Source organism: Chaetodon trifascialis, chromosome 24 (genome assembly GCF_039877785.1).
Source record: "Chaetodon trifascialis isolate fChaTrf1 chromosome 24, fChaTrf1.hap1, whole genome shotgun sequence".
NCBI classification, from domain to species: domain Eukaryota; kingdom Metazoa; phylum Chordata; class Actinopteri; order Chaetodontiformes; family Chaetodontidae; genus Chaetodon; species Chaetodon trifascialis.
The window spans coordinates 6180479-6205450 of NC_092079.1; the positions used below are offsets into that span (position 1 = coordinate 6180479).

Consider the following 24972-nt stretch of genomic DNA (forward strand, 5'->3'; position numbering starts at 1 on the left):
TTTTCAGAGACGGCAGAATGGACAGGGATTTACTGAATTTGTCACCCCCAGGAGAGGCTGCAGCGCGCTGACTCTGCCTCCGTTTGACTGCTAAATGCTTTACTTAAAATAGACATGAGCTCACACCTACGGTGCATGTGCTATCTGCCATCGAGCTGATTGTCCCATTCTGTCGGTATCCATGATGAGTGCTGAGTTACCTGCCTCATGGTTTGTTTCCTTACGTGCTTTCGTGTTGAAATGTTCGCTTTAGAAAGGAGGCCTCTGAAGCCAACATACGTCTGACAAGGCCTTGTGGGTAATTGAATATGTGCTGAGCTCTCTCCAGCTTACAAAAAAATCCAAAGAAGTGTAGGATCAATATTATTCTCTCATGGGATGTCAGGGTGGAAACTAATTGAGTGTAATTGTGCTGACGGTAACGATAACTTGCCTCATTACAGTGATAAAATGCGATACAGAGATCAGCTTCTGCACATCGAGCACTATCCTAAATTGCTGTCAAAAGATTTGTTTTGCACCACTTCGTTAAGACCTAGAAATGCAGTGTGTAACTAAAAAGGCCTATAAGGTGACATGTTACATCAAAGGCACCTGTGTGGTGACAAACCATAGCACATGTCTGCCAAAAGGTGAAATCAGTCCTCTGCGATTGGACCTGAGGAAGAGGTTAAAAGCGAGCTGTCGTGATCCCAATCTTTTGATTGAATCTGTAAGGGTGCCAGACGTGCGATAAACTCACAGCTGCGGTTTGAAAAGAGGCAGCATCTGATTAGCTGTGACAACCAGCGAAAGAATGATAGGAATTAAAGGCAGTTATTTAGCGCTCCGTGATGTAAGCTAGTGACTTACTGGCAGCGCGCACACAAATTGGGCATTCGAAGCAGCCGTCCACACGGAGGAAACATTCATAGCGAGTGTGTTTGTAGTCGTTTATTCACAATTTGGAGTGTTTACTAGTTCAGACTCCAAAACACCACCATTCATGGTTATAAGCAAACAAATGTTTATATGTAATAACCAGCAGGTCCTTGTGCTTGGAAAGCCTTTCAGAGAAAAATGAATCAGTTTCAAAACACAGCACGGCCCGACTTCAATTCAGCCAATTTCTTCATGTGCTGTGCCGAAGATGAACACCATAGAAGGCGAATTACAGCAAAGGGCACAAGAGTTCATTATTGTCAGCTGAAGTCACAGAGGTTTGTTTTTTTTCACCTTCCTGCCAAAAGCATCCAATCAGCTGGGATAAAAATGGTTTGAACAATGTCAGTGTCAGCGAAGCAATAAAAAAAATGCAATAAATAGAGAGCAAATCATCTTATCCTCGATTTGCCCGTTTCTCTCCTGTCACCGGGAGAAGATGTGCTCCTTTATTTGGGGAAACACTACAGAAAAGTCAATCAGTGATACATTTCCTGATCCCTTGATGATTCCTCGTGTCTCCTCTTTCCATTAACTGCTAATATACACCACTGGTTGGACAAGACCAGCAATTTGAAGACGTCGCCTCCGGCTCTGTCAGTGTGTGATGGCTGCGTTTCACACACTGAATGCTCACTCGGTGTATTGATCGAATATTGCGCACGATAAGCGTTCAGTCAATTTATTTGCAAACAGATGAATCAATGGTGAAGCTCGTCTCCCGTGACCTTCGTTCTTGCTTGAAAAGTACTTGAGAAAAGGGAATTAGTTGCTGACTCCCACAAGTTCAGGACTCATTTCCTGACTCATGTCTGCTGCTTCACAGGTTCATGTCCAAAGGCCTTTCTGCTCACTTGTAATTAGGAGCAACATCAGATTTAGACGGAGCTTCATTTTGAACATTTCAGCATCTAACAGGAGCTGGGTTTGAAATGCAGCCTCATGGCGAGGTTTTGATTAAAAGGATAGCTCAGAACTGTGCTGCTTTTTTTTCCATTTCACTCATATCACCTCTAAAATTTTTCCTGCTCATTATTAATGATCTTCATTAGAAGTCATTCACGCGTCAGAATGAGATCCAGCTCCATCAATGCGTAAAACCCCACATTCCTCTGCTTTCAAATGACTTACTGTCCCTGTGAAGTCGTGCTAATCCTCTCTGAAAGATAAGGCAAAGTAAAGTGATGAAACTTGAATGATCCTCGCAGGGAAACATAATGCAGTTTGCTTAGCGGCAGTCAATAGGATACACAGTAAAGGTTAAATAAAGAGACACAACCTGAAGTTAAGCTTCAGTCGTCTCTCAGTCCCGGCTCACGGCTAAAATGTTCCGCGTCAGCAAATCCTGCTGCATACGAGCGTCTCAGTGTGATGCATTCAGAGATGCCCGTGGATTTGAACACAGCTGTCATGCTTGAGGGAGTCACTGATGCCAAAGTGAATTGTCCTGCAGTTGCTGGGCACAGGGGAGCCAACATACCGCTGGTGCTCAATGAATAGATAATTCAATTTTTACCTGGCTATGGGTTGCACAAAATCTAACACAGCAGAAGCTGCTGAGCCAGTGGGCGCTCATTGTTTGTGCAGGATGTCTTATAAGCTAGTGCTGACCTCATGCCTGCATACCTTGATGATGCATACAATGTTGTTGCTGTGTCTCTTGTCAAACCTGCACTGCCGATTTACCTTCCAGTGCCTGAAACAGGGTTTACGTTGCTTGCACTGTTCTAACTTGACTGTGGCGTCAACCTTCAGCTGATGAAACGGCTTACAAAGCCATCAGAGGATTTTCTTATCAAAAGAATAATTCATATTTGGAGTGCGGCTGGGCCTCTCGGGTGGCAGCGGTGATTAACATGCAACCTGCAGTGTCCCGAGTTCAAATCCACACCTCGTCTGTTTTTATCTTGGCTGTCTAGCCCCTCCGCCGATTGCCTGATAAACGCACAAATTTGATTTGATATTGATAGAACAATGCACCTAAATCAGCATTACCCTCAGTGTGCTGTGTGGCTAATACTTAGCTTAGCATAAAGACTGGAAACAGGTGGAAACAGCTAGCCTTGCCCTTCTAAAGCTCTCAAATTTAACACGTTGTTCCACACTCCCAGTCGCAATGACAGTTTAGATTACAATATTTTGCGTTATTGTATTTGAAACAAACACCTTGTATCAAGATCATTAAATCAAATTAGAAATCATTTCAGTATTGTGTTGTACCAGTGAGAATAGAGAGAAGCAAAACAGGCATGTCCTCTTTGAAATATGGTGATTCAAGATCCGAGTCATGCCTCTTCGTGGGAGCACAAAATGAAAAAATCAGAAAATAAAATGACACAGCCCACATTACATCATCAACACACTATTTCTTTGGTTCGCGACTCACTGTGGCACAAAAACGCATTTTTAAGCCAACCTATGAGCAAGAGCTACCTGAACATGCAGCACTGTGCGTCCTGGTTCCAGTCCTCATGACGAGCGTGCGTGCGTGTGCCCTGGAGGTGATGTGTGGCGCCCTGTCTGCAGGCTCTACTGCAGACCTTTAGACTCGTCCCATGTCGCTGTCTTTAATCAGAGGACTCAGTCAGCGCAGCACATGGCCTGCCCCGACCCTGTCCAGTTAGATGCTCTCATTCTCAGACAGACGCGCCCTGACAGGCCGGTGTGAGTGAAGAGAGCATCCCAGAAACCCTCTGGCTGGGCCGTCCTGCTCTCACTGATGCTCAGCTCTGTGGCCGAGCTGAAGGAAGGAAACTGTTTCATTCTTAGTTTTATCTGTGAGGTTATTTCTTTGCAGGGGCGGGTTTAGAAACTGTTTAATTGGGGGACGGGGCCCATGTGTAAGAGGGACATTCGGAAAATGTTAAAAATGTGTTACCGTTCTTGGCAGTAATAAACTGTACATTAATAATAGTTACATTGTCTATGTGTCAGTCAAATAAATAGCTGCTTTTTGTAACTTTATAACTAATGGACCCCTGGATATGATGTATAAAAAGTCCTCCACACCTCCTACATAAGAGCAGATGCATTTGTGTCTGTTTGTGGTCATTTTGCACGTTTTTTGCAACGTTAATTTACAGGTTGTCTAAACAACACGTACCCAGTGTGACAGTAGTAGCTTTCTTCTCCATCCACCTTGCCAAGAAAGCTGGTTGTTCCTGTCTTGCTGATTGGAGCAGGATGGCTAATCCACTCATCTTTGCCCTTTGCTCATTTGTTGCCGCTGCTGCTAACGTTAGCACTGCTGATTTGCTATCGTCATCTCATGCTTTTTTTTTCACCTTATTTCCCAGCCACTCTTTCTCATCCCAATGTGATAATGTTGCAAGACACACACACACACACACACACACACACACACACACACACACACACACACACACACACACACACACACACACACACACACACACACACACACAAGGGACACCAGGGGTGGCCAACCAGATTAAACAGGGGTCCGTGCCACTGCTTTGCCCTGCCCCTGTTTCTTTGATCCGTATTTGCGTTATTTATTAGATTAAATGGAATTTAATGGATTGAATACAAACATAGGTGCCATCTGAGGGAAAGATGTCAATGATCCGAATAATAGGAAGTGTGTAATTTCGAGCTCGTATTCCCAGGTTTCCACCTGGCACCGTCTGTTCCGCGCTGATGATGTTGTTTGTCTCCATCTTTTTCTGTCAGTGTCATTATTTCAATTAACATTTGGCTCACGGGGCAAGCAAGAAAATATTGACACAAGCACAACTTAAAAGTGTTGATTATGCAAAGTAATTCTGTCTGGTAATAGACTTTGGTGTGGTGTACGTGCCTGGAGTCTTATTTCCCAGGTGAAAAACAGGCTGTTCTCTTCATGTATTGATGTTATTCTGTGTTGTTGTTTTTTTTAATTTTGCACTTTTCTATTCATTAAAAAATGTAATCATTCATATTCTTATTTTATTATCTCTAGTCTCCTTTAATACGTGGGTTGCTTGAATGATTAGAAGTGCTGCTGCTTTGTCCATCGGCCAGTTCATTGAGTGCATCAGTCAGTCTTCACCTCGTCTTTATTTACTTCTGTTCCCAGTAACATTAAACCTTTGAATGTCTCTCATGACTCCAAGAAAGGTACCTACATGAGCACACTGAGAGGTTTTGATGAAAGAAGTTCATATACTACATGACAGATGACAGTCATTCAGTGTGCCCCATTCATTCAAAGCTGTGTAATTCACTTGTGGAAAAGGCTTTCCTTCCTTTAATTGATCAGCTGAACGCAAAAACAGATCTTATAAATGACGTCCTCTCTCTTTGTCTGTCAGAGATGGACTCGCTGCGCATCCTGCTCTACTCGCTCATCTTCCTGGTCAGCGTCTTCGGCAACCTGCTGATTATCGTGGTCCTGATGCTGAACAAGCGCATGCGGACCGTCACCAACTCCTTCCTGCTGTCGCTGGCGGTCAGCGACCTCATGATGGCCATCTTCTGCATGCCCTTCACCCTCATCCCCAATATCCTGGAGGACTTCATCTTCGGAGGCGCCATGTGCAAGACCGTCACCTACTTTATGGGTGAGGGTGAATTCATTTCAAACCGCAACATTTGAGCATCACAGTAAACTCAAACAGCTCACTGTTTTTGGAATAAGGGATGGACTGGTGTGGAGATTAGCTTCAAAGCTGAGCAGTGAGTCATAAATCTCTCCAGCTGGCAGATTAATCATGGAGGGCATAGCACAGATCAATAAAATCATTGTGTGTTTGGGGGCAGTAAAAATCTTACTTATTGCACTAATATTGAGTCACTTATCTGAGCTGTCACAAGGCTCATCTGTGCCAAAGATCACCTTTGCTCTGGTTTAGCATTCATTGTCATTCATTGGTTGATTATTAAAAGATCATTTGAATTTATGTAGTGCTGCGACCACGTAACCAAACACCTGCCGCTATGGCCGCTAGGCTAAGCTATTATGAGCAAGCTATGGGGTTCGGTGGACCGCTTCCTGTCATCAACAAGTCCAAACTCGTTCTCCACAGAGTGGTTGACAACTTTGATAACATACTGTATGCATCGTCTGCTATGTTGAGCTCTCTGTGTTTTTAGCTGGCAATACCGACGAGAGGTTAAGTGACAAAAGTGGAAATAGAAAACAAATCAAATAGAAATGTCTCACTGGTGCATGTGTTGCATTTGGGAGACTGTTTCTAAAAATCTGAATTGTAAGCAGTTATCGCTTCTGCATGTAATGTTTAAATTAAATCCTAATTCAAGGTGCATGAAATAGGTCTTTTCTTTCCAAAATCATGAACAACAAGCTCCAGTCACACTTAACAGGGCTGACAAGAACAAGGGAGGGATCAAATTTATCGGATAATTTCATGCTGGTCATTCAGTGACTGGCTTAATGGGTTTTTTTTTTGTTCAAACCTAGAAATCTGCCCTTTTCTTGCAGCTGGCAGCCGATCAGGAAATGTGCCCCAAGCTTAAGAATCCTGCCTGGAAATTGCTCCATATCTAACAAGAGCCTGTCTTTCAGAGAGGCTTTTCCCCGGGCTTCATTTTGCCTGTCAGAAGGTAACCATCGCGCTGAAAGTGCTCAAACAGTCACACATCTTCAGGAGTGTGACTTAGCGATGAGCTGGCTCCCATCAGGCCAGAGTCAAGGTGCCACGTGAGGCCTGAGTCAGACAAGATCCGCCGCGGTCCTTCTCCGTCTTTGCTTCACGTTGAGCTTTGAATGGTTGAGAAGAGATATTGAACGGTGAAATCCACGATCCTGTTATTGTCTCAGAAATGCAACGTGCCATCTGTGAGAACAGGCTTATTGAATCTCCTTTTCAATTACTGGGTTCTCTGAGCTGTGATAAGGAGGATGAGGAGGAGGAGGGCAGGAGGGCCAGCTGCTGTGGACTTTAAATACAACACTTTTTGTCACGGCTTTGTCTTACGCTTCGCATTTCAGTCAAGGTAAAGGCTCCAGAGTAGTTAAACTGATAATGAATGATGAATCACTGAGCCACATGAGTACTGACTGTGAATAATGACCAGGATGTCCTCTGCTGTGAATGTGATAGTTGTTCCTTACTCAGCTACCAAAAAACTGCCATAACATTTTATTTTCTTCGCACAGCAGATGCACTGATGCACTTTTTCTTGCGGTCAGCAAATTAAATTACAGTGGATGATGTACGCCATTGATAGCTTCCTCCACTTTTGCCTCCTTTAAAGGTCAGCTCTGCCGGAGTTCAACAAAGTTAAAGCTGATGCAAAAACTTTGAGCTGGTTTACTTCATATGACTGAAAGCCACTGAAATTGATTTTGCCATGAAATTCTGCTGCTTTAAATGCAGCCCCACCACCTGCAATATATACCGTCATAACAGAGGTGACAGACCATCCTATCAGAGAGCTGCATATTATTAGTTCTACCATTAAAGAGCAACGTGTGTTTAATTTGTCGTACTTGTGACTCATCAGAAGTGTTTCTTGTAGGCATATGACTTCCAAATGCTGCACATGTGTGCCTGGACCATCGCTCCACCAGTGAGTAATTCAAAGGAAACATGTCTCAGCTGAGTCTTTGTACTTCTCGACATGAAAATTGTCCAGTTGAATGATTTGCAGCAAAACACTGTCAAACTGCTTCACAAATATCTACACGTAAAATCCCACATCAATCAAACCTCCCCAATTGTCTGATCTGAGCCTCCAATGAGTGAGGACCTCTGTCAGCCAAAGCCAATCAATGCACAGGATCATTGTCACTGTCCTCACCCATTGATTCTGCGGCGATCCTGCTCGGGAAGCTCGTCTGCCCTTTGCAAGCTCCTCTGTTAGCACACGACCATTAGACACATAATAAACCATCCATCCTTCCATTCACCCATTTGCTCGTGCAGCCCGTAGCTCGATAATCATGTGAATCATAGCCCCCGTGCTCTTTCGCTGGCAGTTATGAGATTGATGTCGCCATTTTCAGGCTGTGTGCATTTGTATATGCACGCAGCCTTAAATCACATTTCTGTATCCGTGTTTGTGTTTTTGTTGCTGGTCATATGATGCATTTACCAACCAACTTACCAGAACAGTCTGTCAGTGCAACCTCGCCACCCCCCCAGCCCCACCCACCCCTGGAGGCACAGTTTGCATAATGTATTCGAATTTGGGTTTTTGCAGCTTCCAGCGCACTTTTACAGGACTGGCTGCATCTGGCAACAGTAATTCCACTTGGAAAGTTTTTAATGCCTTTAGGCTTCTTCAGGACTACCTTGAACTGAACACTTAGAGAATGAGGAGCGGGGTGTAAATCTCCTCTCCCAGGCTGAGGTGCGCTGAGAGACCCTCAACTCCAAACTTCACAGATTCTCTCAAAAGCCAGTTATCAAGCAGCCTGCTGTGTGTTCCTCGACGCCGGTTTAATGAACAAGAAAAAGGATTAGAGCTTCTGTTTTATTCGAAGAAGAGAAGATACGGCACAGGGGGGACATTTGTCAGCATTTAGTTGGTTAGTCGAGTGGTAATTAGTTCGGCAGCACCTTGTCCAGAATCACCTCTCCTCAGTTTTACCAAGTGTCAGACAGTGAAGCTTTGACCAGCACGGCCGTCTGAAGACTCAACTCGAATGAGCTGTGCAGCAATAACTGAGGCACGCGAGGCGCATGTACATCATGGGCTTTAATTTTCTCTTTATTGTCGGCACAGAAAATGTAGCAACATCAGCAGCAGGGATATTGGGGAGCTATTTTATTTCTCTGTATTTAAATACCACATGTAAAATGGAAGATGTGTATGGGTTTCACTAGCCGTGAAGTATTTTATCTGCAGCTTTTAATTTCAACCCTGCAATTCATGTGAAGGAGAACCTGCGACCTTTTGCTGCATTGTGCGTTAAAGTGTGTTGCACGACATCAAGATTTCCTGTTTTGTTTCTCTCCGTTAGAGGCCAAACAAATTGGTCCAGTGGCGCCGCCGACCTGGTCCCAGATCAGTGTTGTCTTCCCATGCAGTAATAAAACAGATTGCCAAGTGGAATGAAGTGTTGAAGGGGTTGATGAATTTGGGCGTGGTGCTCCTGGACAAGAATCTGATCCCTCAGACAGGAATCACATCAGTCTGCTCTGAATGGCTTTGAGCTGCAGCTGTGTCATCAGTCCAAATCAGCGCTATGCATCACCTGGAAGTGCACTTCCTTTCAACGTGAGCGTACACAACCACCCAGTGATCAGTCTTCATAAGCGGGAGCGTTCGAAAGCATCACTCATTTGAAAACCGGTGGCACTATTTCACGCGGGCTTCATCTTCTAATGGGGCTCTGTAGGCTGAGCCATCAGCATACATCCATGCGCTAAAAAAATTGCACTTAAATATGTGTTCAGCCAAATACAATGAGCTAAAGCTGCCTCATGGTGGTTGGCCTGATAAGAATTCAATATAGCCCGACTGCTCATGCAGTTTTTATGCTGGTGGTGATGAATGTACCATTCTTTCACTGCTGTTCCTAAAACATGCCTCACTCCTAAAGATAACTGCACCCTCCTTGAATGCATCATTAAAATCTCTTCTTTAGCATTTGAGTACATTTATTTGCAGTAGTTTTCATATGGATGTAACATCTCAGTGAGTGACGTGTTAATTAGTGAGCTTTGGAGGAGACAGGCTAGCTGTTTCCCCCCCGTTTCCATCCTTTATGCTAAGCTAAGCTAGCTGTCTCATGGCTGTAGCTTCGTATTTACTGCACAGAGACGAGACTTCTGTTCATGTCAAATTTTATTCTATGAAAAAGCCTTGAATAGTGTTTCTTTTCGAATACCTATCTCCCTTTTAGCTACTGTTGTTTTTACTGCTCCCAAACAATGCCCTTTATCTTTTAATCCTGCTGTGTGTGTGTTCACTTTGTAAAAGCGCTATATAAATAACGCTCCTTCCTTCCTTTTCTTCCTTTACTCATTACTTTTATTGTTCGCTTTGATTATTCCTCCTATTTGCCAAGCTTGTGAGGCGAGAGAAAAAGGCCGAATTTCCCACCTCTCCGTGTTCCTCATTTCCACAGTCATTGAAAGCCAGTGCTGTGGCTGGGCATGACCGACGTCAAGCATCAACAAAGAAACCCCCCCCGGGTGTGATATGGTCTTTCTCTGTGTCTGTGCTTAGCACTTGAAAGAGATGAGTGGGCGTGAGAGACTTTGTGCAAGACTCTTTACAGCGCCGGTGCACTGTTAAGATATGCACGCGTTGACTGTGCCACCCACCTCCTTCTGCTTAGCCAGAGCTGGAGGTGGTTATTCTAGTTGACCGGAAGTTTACACTGTCAGTCTGGATCGAGTGACTGGATAAGGTTGGACCTCCAGACAGTAACAGCTCTTTGACATCAAACAAAGCTATAACGCATTGTTCTATGATGACAGGTGGAGCCTGCTAGCCAATCGTTGTGATCTTCCTCCCCTTTCTGAACACAAAAACACACCATCTGAAGCCCAAAGTCTGACATTGTGGGTATATAGTGGATATACGGTTGTCTTGATTTATGTGCAACATGACCAAAGTTTATATCGAAGAGCCCGTATTATGTTATCTAGCTGCATCTTCACTGTCCAGTGGGTCAAGGCCAACGTGTGGCTTTATGATCAGAGCAAGCAAGCCGCTGAATGCTAATCCACGTTGCACAGTGTGACCAAAGGAAATTCCTTTATTTTGGCCATTTCTTTTTCATCTGTAGCTATATCATTGCTTTGGAGCATGTCTGTCAGCTGACACAGCAGTAAAAATACTGGTTCTGTCAGTGGACAGAAAAGGATCTCACTCTTGAACAAAAAGGTCCATCTCTGCAGATCCGGGATCCTTTCCATAACATTGCCGGACGCAGTCACAATCTGAGCCTGTCGGTGGCATAACCTTTCTGTGGATGTGCTTCAACAGGCGCAGTTGCCCGCAAGGATAATTTGCAGCCGTTTCAGCCTGTCTCACGCCTGTTGGGACAATCTACTGGACCAATTCCAAAACTTTCATTATCATATAAACACCAAAATATGCAAAACTATGGTCCAGGTAAAAAAGACTAGAATTAGCCATACATGGAGTTTCTCCTGACTCTCCCGACTTTCCCTCAGTGTTACAACATTATTCCAAATTCGCCCCAGCGGAGGGAAAAACTCCCTTTGATTTGAAAGCTATAAAACACACTAACAGAAAGGGAATAACCCAAAAAAAACATAATTTGGCCTCTTCAGTATTTCTATTCATTGCCTTCCTTTTATCTGGTATATAATTGTGGTCTAACTTTATTTTGGGGGCATGTGAACAGGAAGTATAATGCCGCTGTGGATTTTATTCTGTGGGTTACCACTTGAACCCTGTTTTTTATTCTATATTTGGGCACATTCTTTGTCAAACTGGCATTATTAGTGACTGCCGTTAGACACACGGACAGCTTTCATTGGATTACTTTGGTACTGAACTTAAAAAGTGTCTCTTTTTCTGTGAATTCTGCTAAATTGAAAAATTCATCTGCGTGTTCTGACTCAAATGCAAATTTGATACCAAGGTAGAAAAGTGGGCCAAATCAGGGGACCAAGCTACAATCGCTAACTTCCTGTTGTTTTTAGAACATGACATATGACTCTCATCTAGTGCAGTATCTTTGCATCATGGCGTGCCTCACCGGTTGAAAACCCCCGTGCTCCGTGAAATGTCAGCGAACGCAGAACTGGAGTTACAACACGTAACTATCTTTCTCCCTCCGAGTGCGTCACGGGCACGGCGGCTTGGTTTGATGTAGTATCCTGTCTGGTTTCATGTCAGCGGAGCAGCAATCAAAAAAATTGCCCCTCTCGCAAAGAGCTGAGCTGCTTTTAATAATGCACGGCAGAGTCTCGCTGACTGCTCGCACAGCATAAAAGGCATTCAGATGTCTTTTCTGACAATTATGTTCTCTTTGTTCTGGAGTATCCATACGAGTCAGCTCCTTTGTTCTGTTAGCACAGGACTAAGATAAAGCCGTCGTCTTGCTTCTATCAGACTTCACATCAAATCCGACAAAAAATATCCACGCAGTTCTCTTTCTTCTCCGGGTAACAGTCGGCACATTTTTACATTTTGCACTTGCCAATATCTATATTAGTTTCTGATAACAGTGCTAGCTCGAAAATAACAAAGATCTTATCACTGGTTTGCAGGTGAAAGCATCAGCCTTTGGTGATCCCAGAGAGAATCAATTGTTCTCAACCAAGCCACAGAGCAGTCCACCACTCAAACACTTAATATGGTTCCTGTAGATTGAATTGCACCGTGCTCATAGGAGTATGCATAATGGCTTCCTCCCTTGAATGATAATGCACTGCTATGGTTTAGACATGGTGTGTTCTTCCGCTGTGGAGGAACAATGAATGGGGATTAATACCTGACAGCGAAATGGTGCATCGAGGTCGTTGCGTCTCGTAGCGACAGAGGACCAGTGTGGTGAAATTATTCCTCGGGGGGTCCTTTGCAGCTGCTGGTGACATGCTAGTACAGGTTTAGTAATGCCATTTGTCTCCCACCCTACATTATGCATATTCATGCATGCAAATGTAGCCTGGCCTTGGATTGTCTCTAAAGGAATTTAACCCGTGATAAACTCTTTACAGACGGTGTCCTTGACTAGTCACAGAGATGCTGGCACAGGTCGCTGTTCTCAGTGAGTAAACTCTAATAAGCCCACTGTAGACTCCCTGCCCACCACCAAACAGCTGATAGACAAAGTAAGTGACTCACTGCTCACTAGTGAGCAAAGTGGAGCATTTGGCAGCTAAGGAGCCAGATATTTCTATCGGGAGTTGGTGGACACCAAAACAGCCAAAAGGACTGTGAATATTGGACTTGGGTGGCCAGTTGCTCATGTTGCTCCATCTGCTGGGTGTGTAAGTAGCTGTGCAAATAACTCTTAACATATTTGCTGTGTCAACTTCATGAGCTGATGACATGTCAGTGTTCACAACTCGTTACCCGCCGCAACCGTGCGGCTAGTTGTTTACACCTCGAGTCCGTGACAGATTCTGTCAATGTAACAGCGTCAGTCACGCGAAGTTCAGTGTGGAACATGTGACATGGTGACAGGTGAACTGTACCACATTCATCAATTCATTCAATATGCCGAACCATCCTTTCATGGTGAGCTCTTAACTGTGTTAGTATTGTGTGACACATAAGTGTGTTTTGCTGAAATATTCCCTCGTTTGATACAAGGCATGCACAGAGAGTTGAGATCTTGCCTGGCATCCAGCAGCTGGATGAGCTGACAAACAGCCCAGCTCTTTAAATGTTCTCTCATTGCCTGTCTTTTCTTTCCCGCAGGCATCTCTGTCAGCATCTCCACCTTCAGCCTTGTGGCCATTGCCATCGAGAGATACAGCGCCATCTGTAACCCGCTCAAGTCCCGCTCATGGCAGACCCAGTCCCATGCCTACCGTGTCATCGCTGCCACCTGGGTGGTGTCACTGCTAATCATGGTGCCGTACCCGGTGTTCAGTGTCCTCAGGTCGTTCCCTAAGACCAACGGCACCGTTGGCCACATGTGCCGCCTGGACTGGCCCAGCCAGCATGCTGAGCAGACCTGGTGAGTACTAGTGGGATTACATCCTGTCATGGGCACATTCATTACTCATTTTATTATCAGGTCACTAAGGATACACAGTCATTTAATAATTCAAATTAAGTTTAGTTGATGATGATGAGCTACCTTTCTGTTTTACACGGTCTGCACAAAGTCTGTGAAAAGATCTCACATGCATGACAATAATATAGTGGACGTGCCTCCATAACAGGGACGCCACTTCACCCTCAGCAGGGGACACGTGAGTAAAAGGTGGATTGAATACAGTTGTCTTGGCTTTGGTTCCAACTGCGTGGACATAGCCTCATTTAGGTTCAGTGTAATTGTGTAATTTATGCGTTACCATGACGGGCACAAAGCAGCTTCATTTTTACAGAGACCGCCTTTCTACTGATTGATCATAGTTGGAAAAACGGTTGCATGCTGATTTGGTCATTTTCACTTTTCAACTTCTGTAACAGATTTGGAACTTAATACATTTTGTGCTGTGGCTCAGCTTACCTGTGTCGCCGTAAAATGGATTGCTGCCTTCCAGTGCACTGGCTAATGATGGAGTGATCTGTCATATTCCAGGACTGCAGTCAACTCAAACAACAGTTGGTGCTGCACTTGCAGTTTGTGTTGTGTCGAGCTGAGCCCTGGTCACACCAGAAAGTGATACAGCGAATTCATCCACGTCTTGGAATAGGCAGTGCCAGGGGCTTATGTCAGGACTACTCGCAGGGCTAGTTGGTAAACCACTGTAGCTGGTGAGCTGATGGCTGAGATGCTAACCACATGGGAACATGTTAGCGCCAATCAATCACAATATCTCTCAGAGCTTCTTTGATTATACATCATTTCCATCAAATCATCGAAAAGGAGAATAAAGGCTCCAAGCTCGCGAGCTTATTTGTTAGCTCAGTCGCTAATGAGACAGTAGGTCCACACAATTTGTCCAAAAGACACATTGACTCATGTCTCAACTGTCTGCCCACCGTTGCCCTTTTGTGAAAGACGTTTCTTTCTCCCGCGGAGGAGGTTAGACAGACGTTGATGGTGCAACATGTCAAACGTCAGCACTGACAGCTTGCCATTGGCTGACGGTCTAAATTTGCATGTCGAAGTTCACCAAAGTTAAACTTGACATAAGAGATTAGAGTAAGTTGCTTTTCCCCCGCAAGTGAAACCACAATTCCATTAAAATGAATGGATTTTGTTGCGAAATTTCAGTTTTAAATGCTTGTGTGTCTGGGCCTTCGGTGTATTTTCTCTCTGCCTACCCAGCAGGAAATATGAGAGGGATAAAGAGTGCAGATAATGATGGAGCAAGGGCTCATAAATTCTTGTCATTTCAGACTTGAACTACAGGGCTGAAGCCATAAAGGTGCCTACAGAGGAGGTGTGTGAAAAATAAATGAAATCATTAAGTGAGAGACTGTATCTTAGGGAGAAAAAGGTGACCTGGCAGCTCCCGTTGAGGCGTAATTGGAGACTGTATGAAATGGATCAGTTTTCTGGCATAACAGGGGTTTCGGCCTTAAAACAGAGGAAAGACTGAGACAGAAAGTAGAGACGAGACCACTAGACAATGATGCTATAGATAACGTGTCTGCCCTCAGCATCAATGAGGACCACTTTGCCATCATTTTAAATCTGCATTATTGTTTCTCTGTTCCTGACTGAAAATCGAAAAGGATGGAAGAGGAAAGCTTCTGAAAAATTCCTGGAGAGAAAGCTCCAGGTGGAAAGCCATCCATCCATCAAAGCGCCCCCGAGGACCAATAAATGCTGCTTTGTTGTTAAAAAGCATCCCAAGTCGATGGATACGCACTTAAGGAGCAGATATGTTCAAGCATCTTGGGATGAACTGCTCAGGGATTTTTCACAGATCTGTCCATAAACAACCTGGATTCCTGCAGAATGGCGCAATTATAATGAAGACGAAGCCGAGCGAGGTAAAACCTTGTACGTCTCTCCACTTGACGGGCTTTTGTGGCGGAACACTCTGAAGAATTCTCTTTTCTCTGACTGTCTTATCAAACCGTAAAGCTGCTCTGGGAAAAGACGAGGCAGTGGGAGAGCAGTTAATTAGTCTGCTCGGTGAGAGGGAGGAGGAACAAAGTCTGGGCTCAGATGTCAAAAGTCCAGATGTGTCACGGAGTTCGAGGCCCTTTCAAGTTTTAATTCACAGTTTTATCTTCACCCATCATGACCATCTTTTAAATTACACCGTGGTTAGGGGTTCAAACTCGAACCGAGAGGACATACAGTAACACCTTTTCCATCTCACTGTATGAAAATGGCTCCTTTTCTTTTCCCCTAATGAAGCAGTGCGCCGTGGCATCCATTTTTAGAAGAAAATCACAGTCTGAGATGATGAATTGACGCCAGAGTGGTGAAGTGGTGAATGAACCCATTGTGTCAAGTCAAAGACAAGACAAGACAAATGATTTTTGATTTGTATTGACTGACAGTTCTACACAGACTGGAGTTTTGCATTAAGAAGAAACTGCAAAGGTGTTCTGGAGGGATAAATAATCTTATTCGCTGATGCAAATCAACCCACTGGATACAGCAGACATTTGATATTTTGGCTGATGAACGTCTGGCCCGTGTTTTATTTTCCAATATATAATTCTGTTGACATTATAAAGCTCACAGTGGACGCTTCATCTCCAGTTGGATTGCATTAGTAAAATATTTAAGATATATTTAACAGCATAGATCCCAGATCTGGAGGCTGTGGCTCACTCAGTACAGCTCCTTCCTTCACTTTCAAATGTCAGCGTGTGAATCATTACAGATTTTAACATTATGTCCTTGGTTTATCTGGGTGCAATGGCCCACAGTCACGGTCATAGTCAGGATCGAGGGCGAAGGTGGCACAAACAAACGTCTTTTTAGGAAAATTCTGACTGGAAATAGGATTTATGGCATTTCTAAATAATTCGTTTTTGTCCCCGAAAATATTGCAGAGAAGGTGGAAGCTCTTTTTGATCCCTCACTAGTGCCTGTGGATCTTCCTCTCAAATGAGCTCCAGCAAGAATATAGCCAGTCCGAAGACGCCGGCTGCTGCTCGTTAAGTTCATTGAACTGAGCGCACGGTAAATATTAAGGCACCTCTGGAGAATGTATCGACATTTTTATCAGCTCGTCTCATCTTTCAGGTAGAAGACCAAACTGAGAAGCAGATTTTTACTCTGTGAAGAAAAGTCAACCTGAGACTGTAAAGCGAGGGGTGAACCAAAGAGGGTTTTGATCCTCATTCTGGATATGATGTTTTTACTTGTAACAAGTGCAACTGCCTGCTTATTTATGCCACTGTGTGTCACAAAAGCACAAGCAGCTATGATAACAAGCATCAGCCCTCAACACAGAGTCTGTCTGCAAACTCTCAGCCACAGGTGTACAGCACAGTGTCAGCAGTCAGGCTATTTAGCAGTAAAATGCATGTAGTAGCATTAATTGCATTTCCTCTAACAAATAGATAAGGTGACGCCCCCCTCCTCTTTGGCACCCCTCCAGCTGATGTTGCCCTAGGCAACGGCCTCGTCGACTGTGAATAGAAAAGCCCCTGCAGTTGAGTTAAAGCTCTCAGTTTTGTCGACAGGTATCAGAATAAGACCGCGGTTCTGCGAGGCTGTGTTGTTAGCACTAGCATGCTCACAGTTACCACGCTGACATGCGATGTTAAGCAGGTTTAATGTTCACATCTCAGTTTAGCATTGTTGGCGTGCTAACATTTGCTAATCAGCAGGAAACACAAAGTTTAATTGAGCTCGCTAAACCAAGTATAACAAGTTCTTCCTGAGGAGGACATGAATGACTGTGTGAATGCATAATTGGTCTCACAGTCTGTCCAATAGTTGCAAAGATCTGGCATGGCTCAAAACTCAAGCAGGAAGAAATCAAATCTCCACAAGGGAAAGCAGTGATCCAATTTCCATGTCTTTCCATGACAGACGGAGCTTATCTGCAGCCATGTTTGAAGTGCTGAAATCATTTTCTTTGACGATGAACGTAAACCAAACACACCTTTCATGATTGATAGCCGTGTAGCTTTCAGGTGACGTGGGAGCAGTCGAAGGAGGGAGCCTCATGTGAATATTTAGCTTTTTTTTGATGTGTCCCTCTGTCTCAGCTGCATCCGGGCTTTCCCCTTGGGGCAAAACAAGCACAGATATCCACCAGCACGTTTTTTTTTGTTGTTGTTGCTTTGGTGTTCCCGCACTCCTACGTGTTCACTTCCTGACAGCTTTTGTCGGACAGATTTTCCACAGTATCAAACAGCCTTGATGAGAGGCTTTGACTGAAGCCTCTTTTTTTAATGTGAAGCGAAAGAAAGAGAGAGAGGCTGTGCCGAGTTCAGAGGGGTGCCCAGGAAGACATTAGAATATGAGAGAATGAATGAAACCCGGCCTCTTCCTCTCTGCTGCCGCTTTCATGTGCTGACTGATGTGCACCGCAGACATCGGTGGCTGAGTGGAGCATTCTCTGATTACGACGAATCAAAAGGGAGATGAGGCTGCAGATGGCAAAGATTTATTACCATCAAAGTGACATCTGTACAGTTTCTTTCATTCATGGGCTTTTTCATTCATGGCATACTCTTTCTAGTTTCCTCTTTTTTCTCTTTGCCTCCTCCTTTCCCCGTCGTTCTCCCATCAGTTCACCTCATTTCAGGTGAAGGTGTTATTGATTTGAGTCACTGATAGAGTCTCTGCTTTTATCGTCCCAAGTGGTTTCTTATGTCATTGTACTTTATTGCATGTTCAAAGAAAGCTGTGTTGAAGGTGACATATAGAATATATGCAGACTGGTATCTGCAGTCTGATGCAGAAGCTCTGAGCCCTCTGAATTTTGTCCATGTTCAGAAATTCCTCTCTGTCAGTGTTTTGTTCAGTGTTCTGGCCCCTTTACTCTGCTCACTACTTTTTCCTTTGATGTGTCACCAATCCAAGCGCTGGAGAGAGACGAGATCGTTAATCTTCCCGAGTGAGAAAAAAATGCAACATTTATGAACAGAAAACAGACGAGTACACAGCCTGGAGCTGCAGAAAATGGCAGCAAAAGTCGGATGTTCCAGCATGTTTAACCATGTTTTTTATATATATAGCCATGTGTGGTGTCTATAGTACGCTGTGTCCATTTGAGCTCCAGCTGTTACCATGCATCAAAATGCACCGTGTCACGGTGGAAACTGGCAGCGTGTCAACAGAAGAGTTTGAGGAGGTTGTGTTTCCTGGCCCAACTGGCCTGCCTCACTCTGCAAACGATGGAAATGTACTCATGTTGGCATTTTCTCCAGGTTCTGGTTTCTTTTACTCCACTCTCGTCACTTGATCTCTGCTAACATTTAAAGCTGCTGTTCATTAGAGCAGATCCCAGTTAATCACTTGATACTGAACTGGGGAAGAGTACCTTCCAGTGCTTCACACCATGTAATTTGATTAACTTGAAAGAACATTACAACTTGTCCATTTAATAAAGGGTATATGTACAGATGGGTGACAAAGTTAAGGAAATGCCAACAAAGAGTGTCTGAGCAAGGTGTTGGGCCACAGCATGCCACCGGACGTTTGATGATGGCAGTGGACGGTTGAGAATGTGGTCAAGGTGACTCTTCTGACTAGTCCCACATCTCTGTAGGCCAGTGCTGATGGTTTTTCCAGCACTTAACTCTCAAATGGCCATTTTTCTTTGTAATGAGGGATTTATGCCCTGAAGTCAGACTTTAATATCCCTCTCTGTGTTATTGTTCATGGACTGTTCTCACGTCCTTCGCTGACATCCTCAGTCCACCACAGTTTCCAACTCCTTTTTTTACTCATGTCTTTCTGATGGATCAGTCTCTGCCATCCGTGTCCCAACAATGAACCCTCTTTCAAAGTCGCTTAGATCTTTCCCTCTTGCCATCTTGATGCAAAGCAGAATCAACTGGGTCTGATCAGCGTTTTCAGCCTCAGCCTATACCTGCATCTGTACATCCGTCCCATTCATGGATGTGTCATTCGAGGGATTTTCTTCAAATTTTGCGCAAATATCCGCTGGGACTCAAGGATGAAGGTCACTGTGACCTCACGAAACCCATTTCTGACCAGAACTCAAGTCTTTAAACGCCAATAATGCCAAAATTTGACGCAGATTTTCTGCCCATTATTCAACACCATAGCACTGTATTTCACAGTTGGCCAATGACTGATTTGCTGACACTCATCTGGGGCATCCACTTGAAACTGTGCTGATTGTGTAGATCTTCTGTGCTGCTGTGTGTGAAGCATTCCACATTTGAGAACATTTTAGAACTGCAACATCCACATCTGAAGCGCTGTCGTCCACCACAAGCTCATTGGTTGTGCTGATATTGAGCTTCAGGTGATTGTTTTTGCATCGTGTGATGAAGCTCTCTCTTAGTCCTCTGTGTAGTCTTTAAGTGACGACAGCATGTTTCTCACTGGAATCATACATGTCTCTCTCTCTCTCTCTCTCTCTCTCTCTCTCTCTCTCTCTCTCTCTCTCTCTCTATATATATATATATATATATATATATATATGTATGTATATAAAACCTCCATTTTGCCAAAAACGTACACTTAATACCTTTTGTTAAATTCCCTCAAAGTCTTCACTACATATATTATATTAGTCTGGACAGACATGGATGTTAATACAACTTAACTGCATCCAACCGCAAGGCTGTAATTGTCGTTATACATGCCACACCACATGACTGGGTGTTAATTTCTTTCAGTAATTGTACTATGTAGTGCACCTGTTTGGAGGCGTCTGCATTCTTTTTGCTTCTCCATCATTTATTCAGGTTTCTCCTTTAATTAGCTTCTCGCCTTTATTATGACTGGCTCAGTCCCCTTGGGGTACCATTGGATGTCTGGTCTTGGGCACCAAAATGGGCAGAAATACCCTTGGAACGTTCAGGACAGGACAAGGAGCTGCAAAAAGAGCAGTGGACAAGAATATTAAACACTGCAGTATACAGCATAACGCAAGGAGGGATGTTACTGCAACACAACTCCATCCAGTAAATGCAGAGTTACAGTAGTTTAACTAGAAGCAAAAAGTAAACTTCGTAGATATATGCAAACATTGCATCAGCAAAATGTTTAGAGTGGTAAAACAGTCCAAAGAACACAGCGAGTGTGGAGGAGGGTTAAACCGCAGGGTGCTGAGGTGCCTGATAGCCTGCGGGGAGAAGCTGCAGAGCTGGCCCGGGATGCCGCAGTGCCTTTTGCCAGACACCATGGAGCTAAAGAGGGCTGTTGAGAGGGGTCAACCATCTGCAGGGCCTCCAGCACCGCTCCAACACGTGCATGAAGGTGCATGAGGGAAGGTCTTGCAGCCAGCACCGAGAGAATCTGATGTGTTTGGCTGGTTTTGAAGGCTGATTTAACTCAGATTTCGAAGTGACTTTTGCTCTCTCGCTCGCTGTCTTTTCTGCTTCTCTTTCCATTCTGGCTGCTTTTCAGGTATGTGCTGCTGCTGTTCACTCTGTTCTTCGTCCCGGGAGTGGTGATGATTATAGCCTATGGTCTGATCTCCAGAGAGCTCTACCGAGGCATTCAGTTTGAGCTGAGCCAGAGCAGAGAGACCACCGGTGAGATCCATCATAAATTCAATCCAAACTGCAAAAGGCTTTTTGTTCACACTGATTTAACTCACACTGTGGATGAAAACATGTCTATTTCACCTGCTATAGAACTGCATGAAGCTGCGCTGAATTATATTAGAAAGACAGGAAGCTGCAGGATTTATCAAAAGTCAGGGAAAACTCCCAACAATAACACAATTTAATTACAGTTAAATATCCACCTGCTTTGACTGTATTTTGGGGATTTTACTGTTAATGTCAGGCACTTTCTAACAGACATATACCACCATTCTCAGGCAATACAGGAAAAAGCAATAAAACAGGGAGATTTGTTCGTCTTGCCTCAAGCAGAGAATGGCATATTTTGCTGCTACCTACAGGTTCCGCACCTGTTACACCCAAAAATACACTTCCTTTCCATGCCTGCGTGGAGCATGTCCACGGTCTTAAACCTGGTATTTCCCATGAAAAGGAAAAATCGGTCAATTTTATCTTGAAATATGGTCCTTGCAGCTGAATTGTAACTGCTGTTGTGCGTGAAGTGCACCAGTTTCCATGGAGTCCAGTCTTGTGCATGATTCATCAAGGTTGAGACGTTCTGAAATAGCCTTTGGTAAGCGACTATTAAGCTATAAACGTAGCATTTTATTCCTTTGTGAGCAGCAAAATAATGAACTTCCAGGTGCCAGATGTGAGCACTGAAAGAGCTTGTGCCTGCTATAATAATTCCTCTTATTCATGCGGTCCATTAAAAGATCCCATCATGATGTACTTTCAGTGGAAGTGGTGTGGGACAGAATCCACAGTCCTCGCTCTGTGCCAAAATGTATTTAATAAGCTCATCTGAAGTTAACATGCAGCTTCAGAAGTCTGAGTTAGACTGAGTTTTCTATTTTAGGTACAAAATTCTCTCTTTGTGTGACTCTCCTTCCACTGCAGCTCAACGGGGAGACATGGTTTAGGGAAGCAGAGGGGAGGTTTTGCTAAAAAGACGAAGCTTTGAAGATATCATTGGATGTTGAAGCCTTGTATTAACTTTAGATAAACATTTGAATACTTCCATCAAAAGTGTGATGTTGAGTGATCTTTTAATAGCCAATGAGGAATAGGGAATCATTAACATCAAGCAAACTGACTTGTGATCCTGTCCATCAATACTTGGCATTTGCATATGTTGAATTCCACCAAACATCTCTAGATGTAAACTTTCTGACTGTCCGCAGGCCAGAAGAACGGCGTCAGACGGGGTCTGACAGCGTCGAATGATGACGATGACGGTTGCTACAACCAGGTGTCTAAAAAACCCTCCTCCGCCGTGGAGCTCCCAACCCTCTCTGCCTCGTCGGGCGCCACCCAGGCCAAGACCGAGCGTGCCCGCAGCAACACCTCGGAGGCCAAGCTGCAGGCCAAGAGGCGAGTTGTCCGCATGCTGATGGTGATCGTGGCACTCTTCTTCATCTGCTGGATGCCCCTGTACTCAGCCAACACCTGGAAGGCCTTTGACCTGAAGTCGGCCTCCAAAGCCCTCTCAGGAGCGCCCATCTCCTTCATCCACCTGCTGTCCTACACCTCCGCCTGCGTCAACCCCGTCATTTACTGCTTCATGAACTTGCGCTTCCGCAAGGCCCTGCTGTCCACCTTCGCCTGCTGCTGCCGCAACCGGCTCTGTCGCCAGTGCTACTGGTGCAGGAGGAGGGAGGCGGGAGAAGACGGCATCGGCGCCACCTCCATGGCCACGTCGATGGCCACCTCCATGTCCAAGTTCAGCTACACCACTGTCAGCACCACTGGCACCTGCTGAGCCCCGGGGAGAGCTGGGTGGTCGCCTCAGTGGCTGGCGGTCACTGTGTGCACCATCTGTTTTTTTCAACCTTCTGTTTTTCCACTCTTCATCTTAATACGCCGTGAGTCACGCGCTGAGTAATATCCCTGCCCTCGTTTATGAGGCCTTTTTGAAAGGTCTCCTTCAAATTCTGTGTGCATGGTTGCAGAGCGGGAGTCGGAGAGAACGCCGTTTCAGTTTGGTGACATTCTTTCATCTGCTGCGTAATTGGCAGCAAGCGCTTTGTTGCATCCTGAGGAGAACATCAAGTGCCTGTGCTCTTTGTGTGGCTTCGTCTGTCGCGGTTTGTTCACAAGACGTTTCAGCGAAAAACGACGCGGAAAATCTGAATCTCGTGCGCGTGTACATGCTGTCTTCATTTTCTAACTGTACCAAAGGTTCGTTTTTGAGACATGCTGTGAAACAATGAGGACTCAGTAACTCAGTGATGAATCAGTGTGGATGTCAGCTCCTTTTGTGTTTAATGTTGTTTCATCTTCATTCATTCAGGAGCTTCTCTCTCTCTCTCTCTCTCTCTCTCTCTCTATCAGAATTATTCTGCTGAATAACTTGGACATCGCTCTCATTCCTAAAATATTTGAACACCAAGAAGTAATCCTGTTTTAGTGCAGCTTTTTCCAGCTTCTTGCTGAGCTCTGACTCTGTGTTTCATCACTTCTTGTGTGTGAGGCGAGATTTTCTGAAAACATCCAAACATCAGCGTTGCTGGTTTCCAAGTAATGACAGCGTGTGTCGGACGATTTTGCAGCACAGCCGTGTGATCTGGGCTGCTCAGGCAGGTGCATGTTTACCGTCATCTGGTCTCAGCTTGCATTGTTTGTGGGTGGAACTTAAATCTCCTGCAGCCTGTGCGACAAATGTACGTTGCATAATGATGGAGACATTAACATCAGGATGTGAATTCACAGAAAAAGTGCAGATCGCCCGTCCACGAAAGGATGATGGCACTGGCCAGTCGCTCTGGTCCACCCCTCAAACCCACCTTTTGTGTTCAATTATCTCTGCGGTGTCTTTTATGGACTCTCTCTGCTTTCCGCTTCAGTGCTGCCAATTACTCTGAGCATTACCCAAGTACAACGACCCCGTTTCTGGACTTCGACTAACGAGGTGTTCCTCAGGGTCCCTGTCCTGCGGTGCACGCTGCATTTGCCTTTGTAAACCTGGCGACAAGTTGATTCAAATAGAATCAGAGTGAAGCTGAAGTGGTGTTACAATAAGGATGATAAAGAAAAATGGCCACAATCGTACGCACACATGAAAATACAGTGTTAACATGATGGACACAGGAAGTGATGTTCATTAACAAATCGCAAATTTCCATAGAAATTATTCATGACTTCATTCAAGAATTCAGCCAAAATACGAACGTGATAGTGTTGCAGTGAATAATTCAACACCTCATTAACGTATAGGTGGGCTCAGAGTTTTTTCATTTTGCCTCTACAGCACATAAATATCTGTGTTGGTGTTAAGCAGAGTGATGTAATGCTTTTGGCCTACATGCAGTGTACCTGACAGCTTAGTGCTGTCATTTCCAATCGCTTTCAAGTTAGGGCCTCTTTTTCATGTCACTCCCATCGCCTGGCACTCCCTGTCCCTGCCGCCCCACCACCCTCCCACCACCCTTCCGTTTTATCATTTTTCAGCGTAGAGGCGTAGGAATACATGAATGACAATAGCGTGTGGGTGACAGCTGAGATTTGCAGGCACAAGCGCTGTCCGAGAGCGGTTGACAGGCGGTGGCAGAGGTGGAAGCGGGTTCGGCTTGCAGACAGACAATTGGCAAACAAAAAAAAAACCCCATCAGAGGCTCACTTGGAAACACTTCCTCTGGCGGCTTCACTCCACGCGCGCTTTTGTAATTAAGGCAGGAGACAGTGAGTGATTTCCATATCTTTGCCTGTGCTGGTGCACAGAAGAACAGGAGTCAGGATTTATTTCACAGCCTGTCCACCTTTCACCGAACATTAAATTTGTATTTATCCAAATGTTTTTTTTAAGCCTTCTGAATTTTAGGCCTGTAGTTTAATGAAATGCAAACT

General features: G+C 44.6%; 1 protein-coding gene across 2 annotated transcripts in view; it reads left to right on the forward strand.

Annotated features, from left to right (window-relative positions):
• cckbra (cholecystokinin B receptor a) overlaps positions 1-24714 on the forward strand; it is a 32896-nt gene extending 8182 nt beyond the window's left edge. Inside the window, exons 3-6 of one of the 2 annotated variants that reach the window (XM_070958152.1) lie at positions 5235-5483; positions 13240-13501; positions 20966-21093; positions 22311-23012. In XM_070958152.1, coding sequence (XP_070814253.1) covers positions 5235-5483; positions 13240-13501; positions 20966-21093; positions 22311-22888 — 1217 coding nt within the window. In that variant the 3' untranslated portion in view covers positions 22889-23012. Of the gene's footprint in view, positions 1-5234; positions 5484-13239; positions 13502-20965; positions 21094-22310 lie in introns of both variants that reach the window. The other variant, XM_070958151.1, reaches the window with a different exon arrangement.
• Positions 24715-24972: the final 258 nt, after the last annotated feature.